At 39.7% G+C, this 20,002-nt stretch overlaps 1 protein-coding gene across 1 annotated transcript; it reads right to left on the bottom strand.

The window, feature by feature from the left end:
- Positions 1 to 12,407: 12,407 nt before the first annotated feature.
- On the bottom strand, positions 12,408 to 14,058 carry gh1 (growth hormone 1). The gene is made up of 6 exons (XM_054607108.1): positions 14,049 to 14,058; positions 13,742 to 13,872; positions 13,142 to 13,258; positions 12,786 to 12,929; positions 12,553 to 12,699; positions 12,408 to 12,470 (listed from the first exon to the last, which is right to left on the bottom strand). The coding sequence occupies exons 1-6, from the start codon at positions 14,056 to 14,058 to the stop codon at positions 12,408 to 12,410; spliced, it is 612 nt and encodes a 203-aa protein (XP_054463083.1).
- Positions 14,059 to 20,002: the final 5,944 nt, after the last annotated feature.

Genomic DNA, 20,002 nt, shown 5'->3' with positions numbered 1-20,002 from the left:
CTCCTCTAGTGTTAACTCCATCATGGTCCTCCTCCTCTAGTGTTACCTCCATCATGGTCCTCCTCTCTCCTCCAGTTTTACCTCCATCATGGTCCTCCTCCTCTCTCCTCTAGTGTTACCTCCATCATGGTCCTCCTCTCTCCTCCAGTGTTACCTCCATCATGGTCCTCCTCCTCTCTCCTCTAGTGTTACCTCCATCATGGTCCTCTCTCCTCTCTCCTCTAGTGTTACCTCCATCATGGTCCTCCTCTCTCCTCTAGTGTTACCTCCATCATGGTCCTCCTCTCTCCTCTAGTGTTACCTCCATCATGGTCCTCTCTCCTCTCTCCTCTAGTGTTACCTCCATCATGGTCCTCCTCTCTCCTCTAGTGTTAACTCCATCATGGTCCTCCTCCTCTAGTGTTACCTCCATCATGGTCCTCCTCTCTCCTCCAGTGTTACCTCCATCATGGTCCTCCTCCTCTCTCCTCTAGTGTTACCTCCATCATGGTCCTCCTCCTCTCTCCCCTAGTGTTAACTCCATCATGGTCCTCCTCCTCTCTCCTCTAGTGTTACCTCCATCATGGTCCTCCTCCTCTCTCCTCTAGTGTTACCTCCATCATGGTCCTCCTCCTCTAGTGTTACCTCCATCATGGTCCTCCTCTCTCCTCTAGTGTTACCTCCATCATGGTCCTCCTCCTCTAGTGTTACCTCCATCATGGTCCTCCTCCTCTCTCCTCTAGTGTTACCTCCATCATGGTCCTCCTCCTCTAGTGTTACCTCCATCATGGTCCTCCTCTCTCCTCTAGTGTTACCTCCATCATGGTCCTCCTCTCTCTAGTGTTACCTCCATCATGGTCCTCCTCTCTCCTCTAGTGTTACCTCCATCATGGTCCTCCTCCTCTAGTGTTACCTCCATCATGGTCCTCCTCCTCTCTCCTCTAGTGTTACCTCCATCATGGTCCTCCTCCTCTCTCCTCTAGTGTTACCTCCATCATGGTCCTCCTCCTCTCTCCTCTAGTGTTACCTCCATCATGGTCCTCCTCCTCTCTCCTCTAGTGTTACCTCACATGAGACATCCTCTGTCCTTAGACCCTCACATCCTCTGTCCTTACACCCTCACATCCTCTGTCCTTACACCCTCACATCCTCTGTCCCAGAACCCTCACATCCTCTGTCCTTAGACCCTCACATCCTCTGTCCTTACACCCTCACATCCTCTGTCCTTCCCTCACATCGGCACAGGAAAAACTCCCCTAAAAAACCCTTTAACAGGGAGAAAAAAGGAAGAAACCTCTGGGAGAACGACAGAGGAGGGATCCTTCTCCCAGGATGGACAGAATGCAATAGATGTCATGTGTACAGAATGAACAGCATAACAGAGATACAACACATTCAATGTATATGACATAAATGATTCATACAATAAGACTACTTATAATAACAGCAGCAATTATTACAGTAGAATTATAGTTATGAAAATAGGGATAGTAATGTGATTAATAATAATAATCGAAGTAGCAGTGGGTGTCAGCCGGGTCACAGCAGGAGGCACGACTACGGTCCAGGTACCACAACGATTCATGGAAACCTGCAGAGCGAGAAAGCAAAAGGGCTTCAGGGTGGAAGTAAAGCTAAAATGCTTAATGGTACAGGTAATAGTAATAGTAATGTGACTAGTAATAATAATGGTGGTAGCAGTCGGTGTCAGCAGGGCCGTAGCAGGATGCACATCCACGGTCCAGGTACAGCCACGATTTATAGAAGCCTGCGAAGCGAGAAAGCACAAAGACTCCAGGGTAGAAGCAAAGTCAATAAGCGTAATAGTACAGGCAATAATAATAGTAATGTGACTAATAATGATAGTGGTAGTAGTAGTGGGTGTCAGCAGGGCCTCAGCAGGTGGCACGATGACAGTCCAAATATAACCCCGATTCCTGGGAACCTGCGAGGCGAGAAAGCACAAGAACTCCGGGGAAGAAGCAAAATCAGTAATGTGCATAAATAGGAGATTAATACATAAAGATGGAGGGAGAGAAGAGGAGAGAGGAGCTCAGTGTATCCTAGGTAGTCCCCCGGCTGTCTAGGCATATAGCAGCATATCTAGGGGCTGGACCAAGGAGAACCTGAACCAGCCCTAACTATAGACCTGAACCAGTCCTAACTATAAACCTGAACCAGTCCTAACTATAAACCTGAACCAGTCCTAACTATAAACCTGAACCAGTCCTAACTATAAACCTGAACCAGTCCTAACTATAAGCGCTATCAAAAAGGAAGGTCTTAAGCCTGCTCTTAAATGTAGTGAGTGTGTCTGCCCCCCGGACTGAAACTGGAACCTGGTTCCACAGAAGAGGAGGCTGATAACTGAAGGCTCTGGCTCCCATCCTACTTTTAGATACTCTAGGAAGCACAAGTAACCCTGCATTGATGGAGCGCAGCTCTCTAGTTGGGTAATATGGAACTATAAGTTCCTTAAGATAAGACGGTGCCTGGCCAGTTAGAGCTTTGTAGGTAAGTAAAAGAATTTTAAATTCTATTCTTGATTTAACAGGGAGTCCGTGCAGAGAAGCTAATACTGGAGTAATATGATCTCTTTTCTTAGTTTTTTTTTGTTACCTCCATCATGGTCCTCCTCCTCTCTCCCCTAGTGTTACCTCCATCATGGTCCTCCTCCTCTCTCCCCTAGTGTTACCTCCATCATGGTCCTCCTCTCTCCTCTAGTGTTACCTCCATCATGGTCCTCCTCCTCTCTCCTCTAGTGTTACCTCCATCATGGTCCTCCTCCTCTCTCCCCTAGTGTTACCTCCATCATGGTCCTCCTCCTCTCTCCCCTAGTGTTACCTCCATCATGGTCCTCCTCCTCTCTCCCCTAGTGTTTGCGTTACCTCCATCATGGTCCTCCTCCTCTCTCCCCTAGTGTTTGCGTTACCTCCAGCATGGTCCTCCTTTCTTCTCCTTGCAGTGATGGGAACATGTTCTCCGGTTCCTGGTGCCCGGCAGTGCTCACAGAGACCAGTTGGACCAGATGCTCCTCTTGCTGGTGAAACATTCTGGTCTGAGCTCCATGTGTGGGGGTCGCTGGTACCACCAGCCATTATTTAAATCACTTACTATGCATTATTTTATGCAATGAAATGGGTTTAACTTGTTTAAACAACATATTTCGGCAAATAGAAACTTGTTTTCAAGGAGAAGTACAAACATAACCTCTTGTGCATGATAGAATGACTGCTCCTAATCCAAGCCACCAGCTGCACAGCAGACTTATGAGCCAACTTTATATTAATGTGGAGTTATGTTTGTACTCATTATATATAGAATAGAAAGTAGCCCAGTGGTTTCTAGCTACCATGGTCAAAAAGGATTAGGCCTTCTAACCACTTTTCCCTGACCTCTAAGGAAGGGTTAGAATAACAAAAGGAATAAATGTACAAGTAACAAATGTTTATATGATCAATATTGAGTTAAATGTTTCCTTTGCTAAAGGAGATAAGAAAGGAGGCATTGAGGAACCTTTACTGTGCAGTGAGAGGACTCCACCAGCTCCTGTGATGACTTCCTCTTCCTTTCTCTCCGTTAGGAAACCTTCCTGAGCTAAAGACACTTCTCCTCCACAGCCTTTAGATGCGGTGTCATGTGATGTCATGGGGCCATAAAATACTTTCCCCATAGACTTACAATGGGAAAGATCATTTTCTTTGAGGTGCATCAACTTCCTGTATTAACACTTGAATGGCTCTTATTTGAATCATCAGGTCCTAAAAGTAGTAAAATGAGTTATTTTACCTCCTGCGTTCATGTGAATGAGAACTGGGAAGAAGATCCGGGTTATTAACTTTGAGCACCTTTCATAGGAACGAACGGGGTGCTGCCTCCAAGGCTTCACCCACTTCTCTTTATACGTGCAGCCGGCTGGCTCCAAAGACATGCTGAACTAAGAGAAACAAAGATGACATTCATTCTGACGGCCATTTTTTAATGTATACTCTGATAATCCACATTTTAAAGCTGATATTAAAATAATGTGTCTCAATGAAAACTCCACAACCGTGTACACTGTAGTCCAGTTCTGTGGAGTTCTTTTGCCCGATTAATAGTAGGGTATTATTTAGCTCTTTTAGAGGTATTGAAAAGGTCTTAAATGAGTCATCTAATCTGTGCTTAAACATCTGGAGATACCCTGAATGACAGCTGGCACTAGCTTTGGTGCTATGGAGGATGCTAGCTGTGCTAGCTGGGACGGTTCAGAGGAGGAGCAGGATGAGGAGGCCGACGACGGGGCAACCAGGACAGAACCGAGGACCCGGTCAGTGAAGATCCTGGAGAACGGTGATTCTGAAATGAATCCAAGACTCTCCTTCTTTCTAGGAAAAGGTTTGGAACGTGTTTGGCGGATGTCTGGATCCATGAGACGCTGTGGTCAAAAGGATTGCTCATGAACGAGCTGTGAATGAGCAAAGAGCTTCAGAAGAGAGTTTGTTTAAGAGACAGGCTGCTAACACAATTTAAATCATTATGAGACTTAATGAGATGAACGGATCATAAATGCGTGAGCAGCAGAGAAAACAAAGAAATGTAGCTTGTGGCTGCCATTAGATTAAAATGATGGAAAGAAAAAACAGATGTTCATGTGTTTCACAAGTAAACATATAGTAGCACTCTTTATTTGAATCTAAGAATGGCAGAAAATGCCCCAAAGTAATCTGTTCCCTATAATAAAGCAACAAAAAAGCTATTCTATAATAGGTAAGTTGGATAAACTTAATAAACGTGTTTGTAATTCTATAACAATCATAAGAAATATTAAGGTTATTGAGCAGACTATAAGCCGTTAACAAGTGTTTATAAATGTGTTTTGATCTAATGACAAATATGATAATGCTATCATTAACACTTCTAAAAACGATTAACACATGATAATGTTAATAAGTATCTTAGAATGATTTACACAGGCTTTATAATCTATTAATTAGACAGGCTTTATAATCTATTAATTACAAAAGCTTTATAATCTATTAATTAATGCTTTTTACAGGGAGCTTCTTATTTGTGTTTGTTAGGAGGAAGTGTTCTATTAAGGCTAAACGTAAATACAGTACGATTGTTATTCACGTCGCCGAGCGATTATGTCGCTCGGAGGTCACTAAAGTTAACGTGGAATCGGTGTGTTCATACGCAAAGACAATGTCGGACTCCGTAGTGGCCCTCTCCCTAATCTGATCAATGATGAGATGTATAACCTGATCAATGATGAGATGTATAACCTGATCAATGATGAGATGTATAACCTGATCAATGATGAGATGTATAACCTGATCAATGATGAGATCAATTTCAATCAATCAATTTATTATTTAAAGTGCAAAATCACCATGGTACATGGTCTCAATACACTTTACAAAATATCAAGTACAATAATAACAATATTAAAACAATATTAAAACACCACAGGAATATGATAAAACAGTTAAAAATTAGTTTAAACCAAAGTATTGAGTAAAAAGGTATGTTTTAAGACGGGACTTGAAAATTGCAGTGGATGAAGCTTCTTTGATACATAGTGGGAGGCCATTCCATAGAAAAGGAGCACGGTAGGAAAAGGCCCTGCCACCAGCAGACTTTTTATTGATTGGTGGGATGACAAGGAGGTTAGAACTAAGAGAACGGAGTGGACGTGGCGGAATGTAGGGAAAAAGTAGATCAGTTAAATAAGAAGGTGCAAGTCCATTTAATGCCTTATAAGTTAAGAGAAGAACTTTAAAATCGGCTCTAGCCTGAATGGGCAGCCAATGTAATGATGCCAGGACAGGAGTTATGTGACAGTACCTACTTGTTTTTGTTAAGAGTCTGGCGGCTGAATTTTGCACAAGCTGAAGGCTCCTAGTAGAACAGATGGGGAGGCCAGAAAAAAGGACATTACAGTAATCCAAACGGGAAGACACAAGGGCATGGAGAACCACCTCGGCGCTACGCCGGGACAGAGCAGGGAGGATTTTAGCAATGTTGCGCAGATGAAAGAAGGCCGACCTGGTGGTTTCCTTGATGTGAGTCCGGAAAGTCAGGGTTGGGTCAAAAGTAATGCCTAGGTTTCTAATGTGCGTGCTTTCAGAGATTGAACAGCCATCGATATTAAGACAGAGACTCTCAGAGAAGTACTTGTAGTTATTGGGCTTAATCACCAGCAAATCAGTCTTAGCAGTATTAAGCATGAGAAAGTTTTGACTCATCCAGGTCTTGATTCGGCGAACACATGATTCCAGATTTTGTATATGGGAGGGGTCATTAGGCTGTAGTGGGATGTACAGCTGTGTGTCGTCAGCATAGAAATGGAACTTTATACCATATTCGGCAATTATCATACCCAGAGGGAGCATGTAGATACAAAACAGCAGGGGCCCCAGGACAGACCCCTGGGGCACACCAGTGGTAACCGTAGAGCATTCTGACAAAGAGTTATTGAAACTGACACATTGGGATCTACTAGATAAGTAGGACTGGAACCAGGAGAGCGCCAGCCCGTGAATACCAACGTAATGCTCCAGTTGGTGTAGAAGCACACAATGATCTACTGTATCGAAGGCCGAACTTAAGTCAAGAATTAAAAGTAAGGAGGCTGATCCAGAGTCAGCAGTGACAAGTAGGTCGTTAACTACTCTAGTTAGGGCAGTCTCAGTAGAGTGGCAGGAGCGGAAACCAGACTGAAAATTGTCAAAGAGATTATTGGCAGAAAGGTGGAGAGTCAGTTGATCAGCAACAATTCTCTCAAGTATTTTAGATAAGAAAGGCAGAGTGGAAACAGGTCGATAATTTGCAAGAACCAGTGGATCGCTATTGGGTTTCTTGAGGAGTGGTTTAATGATAGCAGATTTATAGGTTAAGGGGACACACCCCTCAGAGAGGGAGATGTATAACCTGATCAATGATGAGATGTATAACCTGATCAATGATGAGATGTATAACCTGATCAATGATGAGATGTATAACCTGATCAATAATGAGATGTATAACCTGATCAATGATGAGATGTATAACCTGATCAATGATGAGATGTATAACCTGATCAATGATGAGATGTATAACCTGATCAATGATGAGATGTATAACCTGATCAATAATGAGATGTATAGCCGCATGTCATCATTCCGCTGGCTGTCGAGGTGGTGTCCTGCAAACAATGTGGGCTTCGTAGACGATTGGCATACTTTCTGGGGAAAGCCTGGTCTGATGAGGAGAGACGGCATCCATCCTACTTTGGATGGAGCGGATCTCATCTCTAGAAATCTGACCCGGTTCATTAGTGGACCTAATCCATGACCCAGAGTTCAGACCAGGAAGCAGAAGCAGAGTCGCAGTCTTTCACACTTCTCTGTGCTTCCACTAGAGCAGTTACCCACCCAGTTACCCACCCAGTTACCACCCAGTTACCCACCCAGTTACCACCCAGTTACCCACCCAGTTACCCACCCAAAACCCTATAGAGACTGTGTCTGCCCCACGGCCACTTCAATTATTTAAAGTCAACAGAAGAGGAGTTATACAAAATAACTTAATAAAAGTTAAGGCAACCAATGCAACAGTGCATCAAAACAGGACAGTTAAATGTGGACTCTTAAATATCAGATCTCTGTCATCTAAGGGTGTACTTGTAAATGATTTAATATCAGATAATCATATTGATTTATTTTGTCTTACTGAAACCTGGCTGTCATGAAGAGTACGTTAGCCTTAATGAATCAACTCCTCCAAGTTATATTAATACTCATATTCCTGGAGGCACAGGCCGAGGAGGTGGAGTAGCCGCCATCTTTAACTCAAGCCTATTAATAAACCCTAAACCTAAATTAAATCACAACTCATTTGAAAGCCTTGTTCTTAGTCTTTCAAACCCGACCTGGAAAGCATTACAGTCAACTCTCTTTGTTATAGTGTACCGCGCACCAGGTCTGTATTCTGAATTCATATCTGAATTCTCAGAGTTTTTATCAAGTTTAGTCCTGAAAACAGATAAAGTTATTATTGTAGGGGATTTTAATATTCATGTGGATGTGGATAATGATAGCCTTAGTACTGCGTTTGGTTCATTACTAGATTCTAGTGGCTTCTGTCAGTGTGTACAGAAACCCACTCACTGTTTTAACCCTCCACCTTGTTCTGGTTTATGGTATTGAAATAGAAAATGTAATTGTCTCTCAACAGAACTCTCTTTTATCGGACCATTATCTGCTGTGGTGCAGTGGAGAGCAAGGTAGTTCTCCAATCAGAGGGTCGGTGGTTCAATACCCGGCTTCAGCAGTCGATGTGTCCTTGGGCAAGACACTTAACCCCAAGTTGCTCCCGAAGGCTTTGCCATCGGTGTGGACTGGATGTTGTATGAATGCTAGTTAGAGTCTGATGGGCAGGTGGCACCTTGCATGCTAGTCCTGTCATCAGTGTGTGAATGTGTGAATGTGTGAATGGGTGAATGATATGTAATGATATGTAATATAAGCTTTGAGCTACTGATTGTAAGTCGCTTTGGAAAAAAGCGTCTGCTAAATGGTTGTAACGTAATAACTTTTGAATTTTTTCTACCAGAGTGTACGCCATTAGGCAAAAGTTTCTACACTAGATGTCTATCTGATAGTGCTGTAGCTAAATTTAAAGAAGCGATTTCTTCAGGGTTTTATTCATTAACATGTCTCCATAACAGAGGACTCCTACTCTAACTTTAGTCCGTCTCAGATTGACCATCTTGTTGATAGTGCTGCATGCTCACTGAATGACACTAGACTCTATAGCTCCTCTAAAAAAGAAGCTAATAAAAGAAAGGAGGTTTGCTCCATGGTATAACCCTCAAACCCGAGAATTAAAGCAAATATCGCGAAAACTTGAAAGGATATGGTGTTCCACCAATGTGGATGAAGCGCGGTTAGTCTGGTGAGACAGTCTTAAAATATATAAGAAGGCACTCCGTAATGCTAGAGCAGCCTATTATTCAGCATTAATAGATTTAAATAAGAACAAGCCCAGGGTTCTCTTCAGCACTGTAGCCAGGCTGACAGAGAGTCACAGCTCTGTTGAGCCGTGTATTCCTGTAAACCTCAGTAGTAGTGACTTCATGAACTTCTTTAATGATAAGATTCTAACTATTAGAGACTAAATGAATAATCTACTGCCCTCAACCAGTACCCATCGATCCACAGCTGTAGAACCTGAAATATATTTAGATGGCTTTTCTCCCATCGACCTTCAACAATTGACTTTAACTATTTCTAAGTCTAAACCTTCCACCTGTCTCTTAGACCCGATCCTGGCTAGGCTGCTTAAGGAAGTTTTACCTTTAATTAGCAATTCTTTATTAGAAATGATCAATCTGTCTTTACTGACGGGCCATGTAGCACAGGCCTTCAAACTAGCTGTAATTAAACCTCTTCTTAAGAAACCTACTCTAGATCCAGAGGTGTTGGCTAACTATAGACTATATCTAACTATAGACTATATCTAACTATAGACCTATATCTAACTATAGACTATATCTAACTATAGACTATATCTAACTATAGACCTATATCTAACTATAGACTATATCTAACTATAGACTATATCTAACTATAGACCTATATCTAACTATAGACCTATATCTAACTATAGACTATATCTAACTATAGACTATATCTAACTATAGACTATATCTAACTATAGACTATATCTAACTATAGACCTATATCTAACTATAGACCTATATCTAACTATAGACTATATCTAACTATAGACTATATCTAACTATAGACCTATATCTAACTATAGACTATATCTAACTATAGACAATATCTAACTATAGACTATATCTAACTATAGACCTATATCTAACTATAGACTATATCTAACTATAGACTATATCTAACTATAGACTATATCTAACTATAGACTATATCTAACTATAGACTATATCTAACCTTAGACCTATATCTAACTATAGACTATATCTAACTATAGACCTATATCTAACTATAGACTATATCTAACCTTAGACCTATATCTAACTATAGACTATATCTAACTATAGACTATATCTAACCTTAGACCTATATCTAACTATAGACTATATCTAACCTTAGACCAATATCTAACTATAGACTATATCTAACTATAGACTATATCTAACTATAGACTATATCTAACTATAGACCTATATCTAACTATAGACTATATCTAACTATAGACTATATCTAACTATAGACTATATCTAACTATAGACCTATATCTAACTATAGACTATATCTAACTATAGACTATATCTAACTATAGACTATATCTAACTATAGACTATATCTAACTATAGACTATATCTAACTATAGACTATATCTAACTATAGACCTATATCTAACTATAGACCTATATCTAACTATAGACTATATCTAACTATAGACTATATCTAACTATAGACTATATCTAACTATAGACTATATCTAACTATAGACTATATCTAACTATAGACTATATCTAACTATAGACTATATCTAACTATAGACTATATCTAACTATAGACTATATCTAACTATCTAATCTAACTAGACTATATCTAACTATAGACCTATATCTAACTATAGACTATATCTAACTATAGACTATATCTAACTATAGACCTATATCTAACTATAGACCTATATCTAACTATAGACCTATATCTAACTATAGACTATATCTAACTATAGACTATATCTAACTATAGACCTATATCTAACCTTCCGTTCCTCTCTAAGATCCTTGAGAAAGCAGTCTCTAATCAGCTGTGTGACTTTCTGCATAACAATAGTTTATTTGAGGATTTTCAGTCAGGATTTAGAGTGAATCATAGCACAGAGACAGCACTGGTGAAAACTACCAATGACCTTCTAATAGCTTCAGACAAAGGACTTGTCTCTGTACTTGTATTGTTAGACCTTAGTGCTGCATTTGATACCATTGACCATCAAATCTTATTACAGAGATTGGAGCATCTTATAGGCATTAAAGGAACCGCACTCAGCTGGTTTAAGTCGTATTTATCAGACCGATCTCAGTTTGTATATGTAAACAATGAAACCTTGATGAAAACCAAAGTCAGTCACGGAGTTCCACAAGGGTCTGTTCTTGGACCAGTTTTATTATCAGAAAACACTCAGTAAACTTTCATTGTTATGCAGATGATACCCAGTTATATCTATCGATTAGGCCAGATGAAACTAACCAGTTCTCTAAACTTCAACGGTGCCTGGCCAGCTCTAACTGGCCAGGCACTGTCTTATCTTAAGGAACTTATAGTTCCATATTACCCAACTAGAGAGCTGCGCTCAATCAATGCAGGGTTACTTGTGGTTCCTAGAGTATATAAAAGTAGGATGGGAGCCAGAGCCTTCAGTTATCAGGCTCCTCTTCTGTGGAACCAGGTTCCAGTTTCAGTCCGGGGGGCCGACACACTCACCACTTTTAAGAGCAGGCTTAAGACCTTCCTTTCTGATAGCGCTTATAGTTAGGGCTGGTTCAGGTCTATAGTTAGGACTGGTTCAGGTTTATAGTTAGGGCTGGTTCAGGTTTATAGTTAGGGCTGGTTCAGGTCTAGTTAGGACTTTCATTTATAGTTAGGGCTGGTTCAGGTTTATAGTTAGGGCTGGTTCAGGTTTATAGTTAGGGCTGGTTCAGGTTCTCCTTGGTCCAGCCCCTAGACACCCACTGCTACTACCATTATTATTATTAATCACATTACTAACCCTATTTCATAATTATAATTCTACTATAATAATTGCTGCTGTTATTATAAGTAGTCTTAATTATTATTATTATTATTAATATTTATTTATTTATTTATTTTTTCCTTCGTTACTCTGCTTACTACTCTTATTATATGGATAATTTATGTCATATACGTTGAATGTGTTGTATCTCTGTTATGCTGTTCATTCTGTACACATGACATCTATTGCATTCTGTCCATCCTGGAGAAGGATCCCTCCTCTGTCGTTCTCCCAAAGGATTCTTCCTTTTTTCTCCCTGTTAAAGGGGTTTTTAGGGGAGTTTTTCCTGTGCTGATGTGAGGGAAGGACAGAGGATGTCTCATGTGTACAGAGCCCTCTGAGGCAAATTTGTAATTTGTGATTCTGGGCTATACAAAATAAACTGAATTGAACCACATAAACCTGAGACGTGAAAAACAGACCATGACCACCAGCAGAGGGAGTTTACAGATCAACAAGAGGCATTGAATGCAACACAGCACACTTTATTTCACATGCTATTATATGACATCACTTCCACAACTGTAATCATAATAACATCAGAAAACAATTCATCATCAGAACAGAGACACTGAACTGAGGCTAATACTAATGCTAACGCTAGTAAACAGAGTCAGATGACATGGAGGCGGGGCTACAGAACACACAGGATTACATCATCCACCCGGGGGCTACAGGGTGCAGTTGGCTTCTGGAGAGAGTCGACATTTAGCCACCGTCAGATAGGTCTCGACCTGTAAACACAAACATCATCATCATTACATCAACATTACATCATGATCATCATCATGACACCAAACATCTCCTCTTCCTCACCTTGTGCATGTCCTTCTTGAAACAGGCCAGTAGTTCGTATGTTCTTCTCAGCGGCTCGTCGGATCCCAGACTTTGATAGTAGTTTCCATAAGGAGCCAGCTGAAGGGCGGAGCTATCAGGGAAGAGCTCTGCTCCGTCCTGATTGGCCTGCAGGGTCAGGTGGTAACTCACACGTATGCTGGTTGTTTAGATCAGATAAATGTTTAATATTTCACCTATCTGTGTGTTCTTACCTTAATCAGCAACAGGATCCCCGTCTTCAGCTCGGACAGTTTGGGGGAAATCTGGATTCTAGGAGCTGAACCTCCAGACAGGGAACGACTGGGGAACTCCCAAGACTCAACCAATCGATAGGAGATAGATAACAGCTTCAACACCTAGAACCAATCAGACAATAGGAGATAGATAACAGCTTCAACACCTAGAACCAATCAGACAATAGGAGATAGATAACAGCTTCAACACCTAGAAGTATAGTGTAGTATTACGTAGTATAGTGTAGAAGTGTATAGTAGTATAGTATAGTATTTTGTCGTGGTATAGTGCAGTATACTGAAGTAGTACAGTGTAGTAGTACTAGTACTCTCACAGAGCTGCGTTGGGTCTCGTGCTTGTCTATGGGGCTGATGATGTAATCAGAGTTGCAGAAATCTTGCAGGAAGATTTTGTTGAGTTGACGTTGCTCTTCGGTTTGCAGAGAAGTCTCCTACCAAACACAAATACACAGTAATACACACAGTAATACACACCTTAATACACACAGTAGTACACACAGTAGTATGCACTCGTATTAGTTGCTGCACTTACTGTATTCGTATCAGTTCGCTGCACTTATTGAATTTGTATTCGTTTACTGCACTTATCCTATTCGTAGTAGTTTGTAGCACTTACTATATTCGGATTAGTCTGTTGCAATTATTGTTTTCGTAGTAATTTGCCTCTGCACTATACTTTTGCTCTGGTTTATGCTTTAAGATGCTTGTTTAAGAAAGGAGATGCACTGATGACTTCTGGTGACTAGTAGTTCTCTTGAATACCTATGTTGAAGACACTTCCTGTAAGTCGCTTTGGATAAAAGCGTCTGCTAAATGACTGTAATGTAATGTAATGTAATGTAGTACACACACTGATAGTTCATATTTCTGTCTCTGTTGTCTCTTTTTGTCCCTGCGAGCTGCTCTTGACTTACAAAGTCAGAGAAGAGTCTCTGAGCGAGCAGGTGGAGGTGCTGAACTCTGCCCACAGCGATGGAGAACAGACGGCCGTCTGTGATTGGCTGAGAGGAGACGCCAAGACACACCAACGACAGCAGGAGGACAACTGAGAGACAGACAGGTAAAAATAAGTGAGGGAGACAGACAGGTAAGACAAACAGGTGAAGGAGACAGACAAGTAAGACAAACAGATGAGACTTATAAAAAGTAAAATAAAACATAACAAAATGAAACAAAATGCGTTCTGTCTCCAAAGCACTAACTACACCTCTCATGTCTTACTTCTGTCCATGGCTGGTCTGGGATCAGTTCTGCTTCAGGTTACGGTTCTGCTGAATCTGATCAAAGGTCAGTTGTTCAATGTGTTCTGATGTTTTCAGCTCAGAGTTTAGTGGTTTTATAGAAGAAAACGTGATGTTTATATTCATCAACAGAAACATGAAACGAACAAACAACTCTGTGTGTGTGTGTGTGTGTGTGTGTGTGTGTGTGTGTGTGTGTGTGTGTGTGTGTGTGTGTGTGTGTGTGTGTGTGTGTGTGTGTGTGTGTGTGTGTGTGTGTGTGTTGACCTCTATTTAACATTAACGCCCTAATAATTAATATTTATTGAACAAAAGAAACTGGGTCGTGACGTCTAATTGATTTTGAGGTGAAAATATTTCAATATAATGAACAAAACAAAGTGTAAAATCATAATAATGATTATTATTATTATTATTATAGTTATAATAATATATTGTAAAATGTAAAAAAAAATGTTTAGCAGACAAGGAAGCCAAAATGATGGTGGAGCTTTCAGGAAAAAAACGATTCAAATACTGGTTATGATTCATTTCTTTAAAAAATGTTCTGGAGAACACTCAGTACTGAGAGTAACAAGTACAATACAGAACAGTAGAGTACAGTAGAGTACAGTAGAGTACAGTAGAGTACAGTAGAGATTGATAAAGTACAGTAGAGTACAATAGAGACCAGTAGAGTACAATATAGTACATTAGGCTACATTAGAGTACAATATAGTACATAAGGCTACAGTAGAGTACAGTAGAGTACAGTAGAGACCAGTAGAGACCAGTAGAGATGGTGCTGGCTTTAGCAGTTTTACAGGAAGCACGTTGCTTTTGTTCAAAAACAAAGTCAGATGTTTTTGTCTTCAGAGATGTGAATTTATTCACAGCTGTCACTGATCTGAGGTCAGACATTTAGCAGAGAGGAGTTACATCACACTGGAAAATGAATGTATTCAACGCTCCGTGAAACGGATACGAGCAGAGAGAGATCATTTCAGATACATGTGGAACAGGAGAGGTGACACAACGAACAGCATGAACAGGTTGATCTTGTTATCCACGTTAACAAGCAGCTTCTTACAAAACACTTGTTAACACAACTGGTTAAAAACAGCTAGTAAACAAACTGCTCGTTAACAAACTGCTTGTTAACATACAGCTAGTAAACAAACTGCTTGTTAACATACAGCTCGCTAACAGACAGCTTGTTAACAAACTGCTCATTAACAGACAGCTTGTTAACAGAGAGCTCGTTAACAAACTGTTTGTTAACAGACAGCTCGTTAACAGACAGCTCGTTAACAAACTGCTCATTAACAGACAGCTCGTTAACAGACAGCTCGTTAACAGACAGCTCGTTAACAAACTGCGCGTTAACAATGGGTATGTGGATAAACGTCTGGTTAGGGTTAGGGTGAAATCGTATTCCAATAGATCTCCCCACGTCGTCCGTCGACTTCACGGTTGAATAGAGACCTAAGGCAGACACGGGCCAGCGCCTGAACTTTGACCCAAGTGTTAGGAGAGAGGGGTCACCATCGACTGCCTCCCACTACACCTCCTATCTCTCACTGAGGCCTTTGGGGTGTATTCCCTCTGGGGTCTGATTGTATGACTGTAGTTTGTACAGCATTCCCTCCTTGGTGTGTGAAGTGTTGGACTAATGGTGTGTGTGTGTGTTTTTCTTTTTCAAACATTAAACCTGTGTTGTGTAAATCTAGTTAATAATGTGTAGTCCACATTGATTGCATTGGATGAGGTAAATACAATTTTTAGACTTGGGGCTGCCTTGGGTTACAGTCTGAAAGACATTTTTGTTATGTTGGTTGTGTAACCATTTTCTGTGTTTGAAGAACTGCCCATGTCCCCTTTCTTTAGGGTAAGTTATGGGACTGAGTTTAGCTTTTACAAGAACATCCTGTAGGTTTTTGTTTCTCCTGTAAGCTGTTTGAATGTTGGTGGTGTGAGTCTTAAAGTTGTTTCTGATCACTCTGACTAACTTGACAGCTGAGGATGAATATGTGATGACAAAAGGGAGGATAGAGGAGGGCACAGTAGGTTTGGTCTGTGTGTATGTCATAGACATTTTCTCAGAAAGGTCCTAGAGCAGCCTCTGCTGGCCAGAGCTGTGAACAGCACTTTGACGGCATGTTTAAAATCCTCATGTCTGGTGCATATTTTGTGATTTCACCAGACCAGCATAAGTGTGTTTCGTAGAGTAGAGCGTGTGTGTAGAGCGTGTGTGAAGACTTTAATGTCCAGTGTGTGTGTCTGTTGGAACAGTGCACCTTTAAAAGTGGTGGTGTCCAGAAGGTCCACAGAGGTCAAGCTGCTCGTGGATTTGAGTTTGATAGAGCTGTTGTGGTTGTTCAGAGTGGTCAGAAACACATCAAAATCCTGTCTCGAATGAGGCCACACCCCCCATATGTCATCCAGAAACCTGTAATAATGTGAGGGTTTCTTTTGACACGCTGCTAAGGCCGAGGCATATGGGTTAGGGTTGGCATATGCAGGGGCGAATTTCTTCCCCATAGCTGTGCGTTTGGTTTGTAGGAAGAATTCAACATTCAACTGGAAGTCATTTTTGGTCAGATTAATGTCCAGTAGTTGTAGTCATTCTTTTTCTGGTCTTTTTTTGTCTGGGTATTTCTGAAACACATATTTCATGGCTTGAATGACTTCTCCAATGTCAGGTATGAAAGTATAAAGGTATTAAAGTATGAAGGTATAAATGTGTGCAGGTATAAAGGTGTACAGGTATAAAGGTGTACAGGTATAAATGTGTGCAGGTATAAAGGTGTACAGGTATAAATGTGTACAGGTATAAATGTGTATAAAGGTGTACAGGTATAAATGTGTACAGGTATAAATGAATACATGTATAAATGTGTACAGGTATAAATGTGTACAGGTATAAATGTGTACAGGTATAAATGTGTACAGGTATAAATGTGTACAGGTATAAATGTGTACAGGTATAAATGTGTACAGGTATAAATGTGTACAGGTATAAATGTGTACAAGGTACATATAAATGTGTACAGGTATAAATGTGTACAGGTATAAATGTGTACAGGTATAAATGTGTACAGGTATAAATGTGTACAGGTATGAATGTGTACATATATAAAGGTGTACAGGTATAAATGTGTACAGGTATAAAGGTGTACAGGTATAAATGTGTACAGGTATAAATGTGTACAGGTATGAATGTGTACAGGTATGAATGTGTACATATATAAAGGTGTACAGGTATGAATGTGTACAGGTATAAATGTGTACAGGTATGAATGTGTACAGGTATAAATGTGTACAGGTATAAATGTGTACAGGTATGAATGTGTACAGGTATGAATGTGTACATATATAAAGGTGAATGTGTACAGGTATAAATGTGTACAGGTATAAATGTGTACAGGTATAAATGTGTACAGGTATGAATGTGTACAGGTATGAATGGTGTACAGGTATAAAGGTGTACAGGTATAAATGTGTACAGGTATAAATGTGTACAGGTATGAATGTGTACAGGTATAAATGTGTACAGGTATGAATGTGTACAGGTATAAATGTGTACAGGTATAAATGTGTACAGGTATGAATGTGTACAGGTATGAATGTGTACAGGTATGAATGTGTACATATATAAAGGTGTACAGGTATAAATGTGTACAGGTATGAATGTGTACAGGTATGAATGTGTACAGGTATGAATGTGTACAGGTATGAATGTGTACATATATAAAGGTGTACAGGTATAAATGTGTACAGGTATAAATGTGTACATGTAGCAGAAACATTTTCAGAATGGTTTGGAGCTTTAATCACTTTATTTTCATTGCAGGTCACAACTGTCACTCATTATCGTCAAACATTCAAAATCTACCAATCAGCAGGCTGATGACGTGACACCCATCCACCAATCACATAAAGCGTTGTTCTTTTATCAACAACAAGCGACAGATTGACAAAGTTAGTGTACAATTGAATTCAATAAAGAAACAAAAGATGGATAAAGATTACTGCACAGATTGAGAAAAATAAATAATAATATAATAATAAACACTGATTTAACACAAATAATAGAAAAATACATGAAATAACAAAGAAAACAAAAAAGTTGATCAAGAAAGAAAGAAAACAAACTGTGGCTCAGTGCAGAAAAGAAGGCTGCAGGTTAATTCGGTCATTAATGGTCAATTTTAATTATTTCAACTTTTTCAACACGTTTCATGGACTTTATTCATTTCTACTTTATTGACAATTGAGTTTGTCTGATTTCGCTCCATTTTTTATTTGGAAGCAGCCGTCCTGATTCACAGACTAGAAACAACACATCGGTCTCACAGTAGCTCCGGTTGAAGCCTGGACTTCAGAAATAACACCACGATATGTTCCACTGTTTAATGATTGTCCTAATACAATCAGGTATTGAGTAGTCATGGCGACCAGCCACGATGAACACATGTGGAATCATGTTATTGTCACAGTTAGAGTTTGTTTGTTTCATGTTTTATGATTGCAGCATTAATTCCTTTGTAGTTCATCAGAAATAATCATCAAATGAAGAGAAAGTGATCTAATGCAGTGGTTCTTGTTAATGTCACGATTTCAATTTGTACCATGAATACCATAGAATTCAAGCTTGAACCCGTAAACACAATACAAAGTAGTTCTTCATATTTGTGTACATTCTAAGTATAACTTAGTAGTATTATGTTGGTTTCTTCTGAACACATGTGAGCTTTCCAACTTCTTGTCCTTGTAAAATGTTTTTTTTGATGTGAACCGAGGGTTCTGGGACACTTTGTGATGTTGAACTGTTTGATTTAAAGTGACTTGACATTTCTTTATTAAAATGACATTATTATTATTGGGTTTTGACTAAGAAGTTAAAGACAATCACAAATCTTGGCGTCATTGATCTGAAGTTCCTTGTGTTTGAATCGTTTCATATCTCTGGACCAGAACGACTGATATTTATGTTTGATTTACTCTGAAAGACTCTTTTAAACCTTTTTATTTGTCTTTGTTATGATTATTATAATTTTTTTACTTTTTATTTGTTATTATTATTCTCTTTTGTTCTTTAATCTTGGCTTTAGCAGCTACGTTTCACTTCCTCATGTAACTATGTTACCATGGCAACAGAGAATCCTACTAGAGCTGTTACTATAAGAAGATATCAGTTTTCATTTTATTGATTAGGGAATTGAACTAACCTTAACCCGAACTTGTGTATCGACCTGAAACAAAGTATTGATCTGATACCGGTGCATCAACAACAAAAGACGACATGTGATAATTCGCTCTCTCATATGTAAAAACTGCATTCATTCAAGTTTCCCACCAAAAAATACATTTTGCAAGATTATATTTAAACACATGATAAAAATGTTATTTACCTTTGCGCAATATTAAATTTTACTCAATGGACTTTGAATGCCTCATAATGTAACTCAATGGAACCTCCATTAACGTTATTTAGTCAATCAGGACTGTGCTGCTAACAGCTAACCGCTAATGTTAACGAGCTCTTCTCTTGACGATTTCAATCCAGATCTGTTGTTCAGAAAGTAGCATTGTAAAAGTAAATTTAAGCTTGCGTGTCTGTTTTTCCTGCAGCGGAGACGTAGTCATCAGTAACGTGTTGTCAGCACTTCACATTCCCCTCCGTGTACACCGGTGGCCTCACTTGCTGATCCTTCAGTTTTATTTCAGAATGCAGCAGAACGTTCCACAAATGCTTGAAAAAATGGGGCTTTTGTTAAGCTGCTGAAAAGCTGGATTCAGGAAACAGCAACGCTACCACTGTGATAGTAATTAAATGTAGTTACACTAGCTACGCTACTGCCCAACACTGATAACATTCTACTAAAGTTGATCTGTAAAGTGTGAAATATGAAAACACAGTGAGAAAACATATGGCGTTAAAAGCCATGAAGA

Source organism: Anoplopoma fimbria, chromosome 11, assembly GCF_027596085.1.
Source record: "Anoplopoma fimbria isolate UVic2021 breed Golden Eagle Sablefish chromosome 11, Afim_UVic_2022, whole genome shotgun sequence".
In the NCBI taxonomy this organism is placed as follows: domain Eukaryota; kingdom Metazoa; phylum Chordata; class Actinopteri; order Perciformes; family Anoplopomatidae; genus Anoplopoma; species Anoplopoma fimbria.
This window is presented reverse-complemented; position numbering and strand designations above follow the sequence as displayed.

Excerpts from the sequence above, each read along its gene's own strand:
- gh1 (XM_054607108.1), bottom strand. Across the intron at positions 12,930-13,141 it reads ACGAGACCCAACGCAGCTCT|GTGTTGAAGCTGTTATCTAT; the intron begins GTGAGAGTACTA and ends GATTGGTTCTAG. Across the intron at positions 12,471-12,552 it reads TCAAGAAGGACATGCACAAG|GTCGAGACCTATCTGACGGT; the intron begins GTGAGGAAGAGG and ends TTGTGTTTACAG.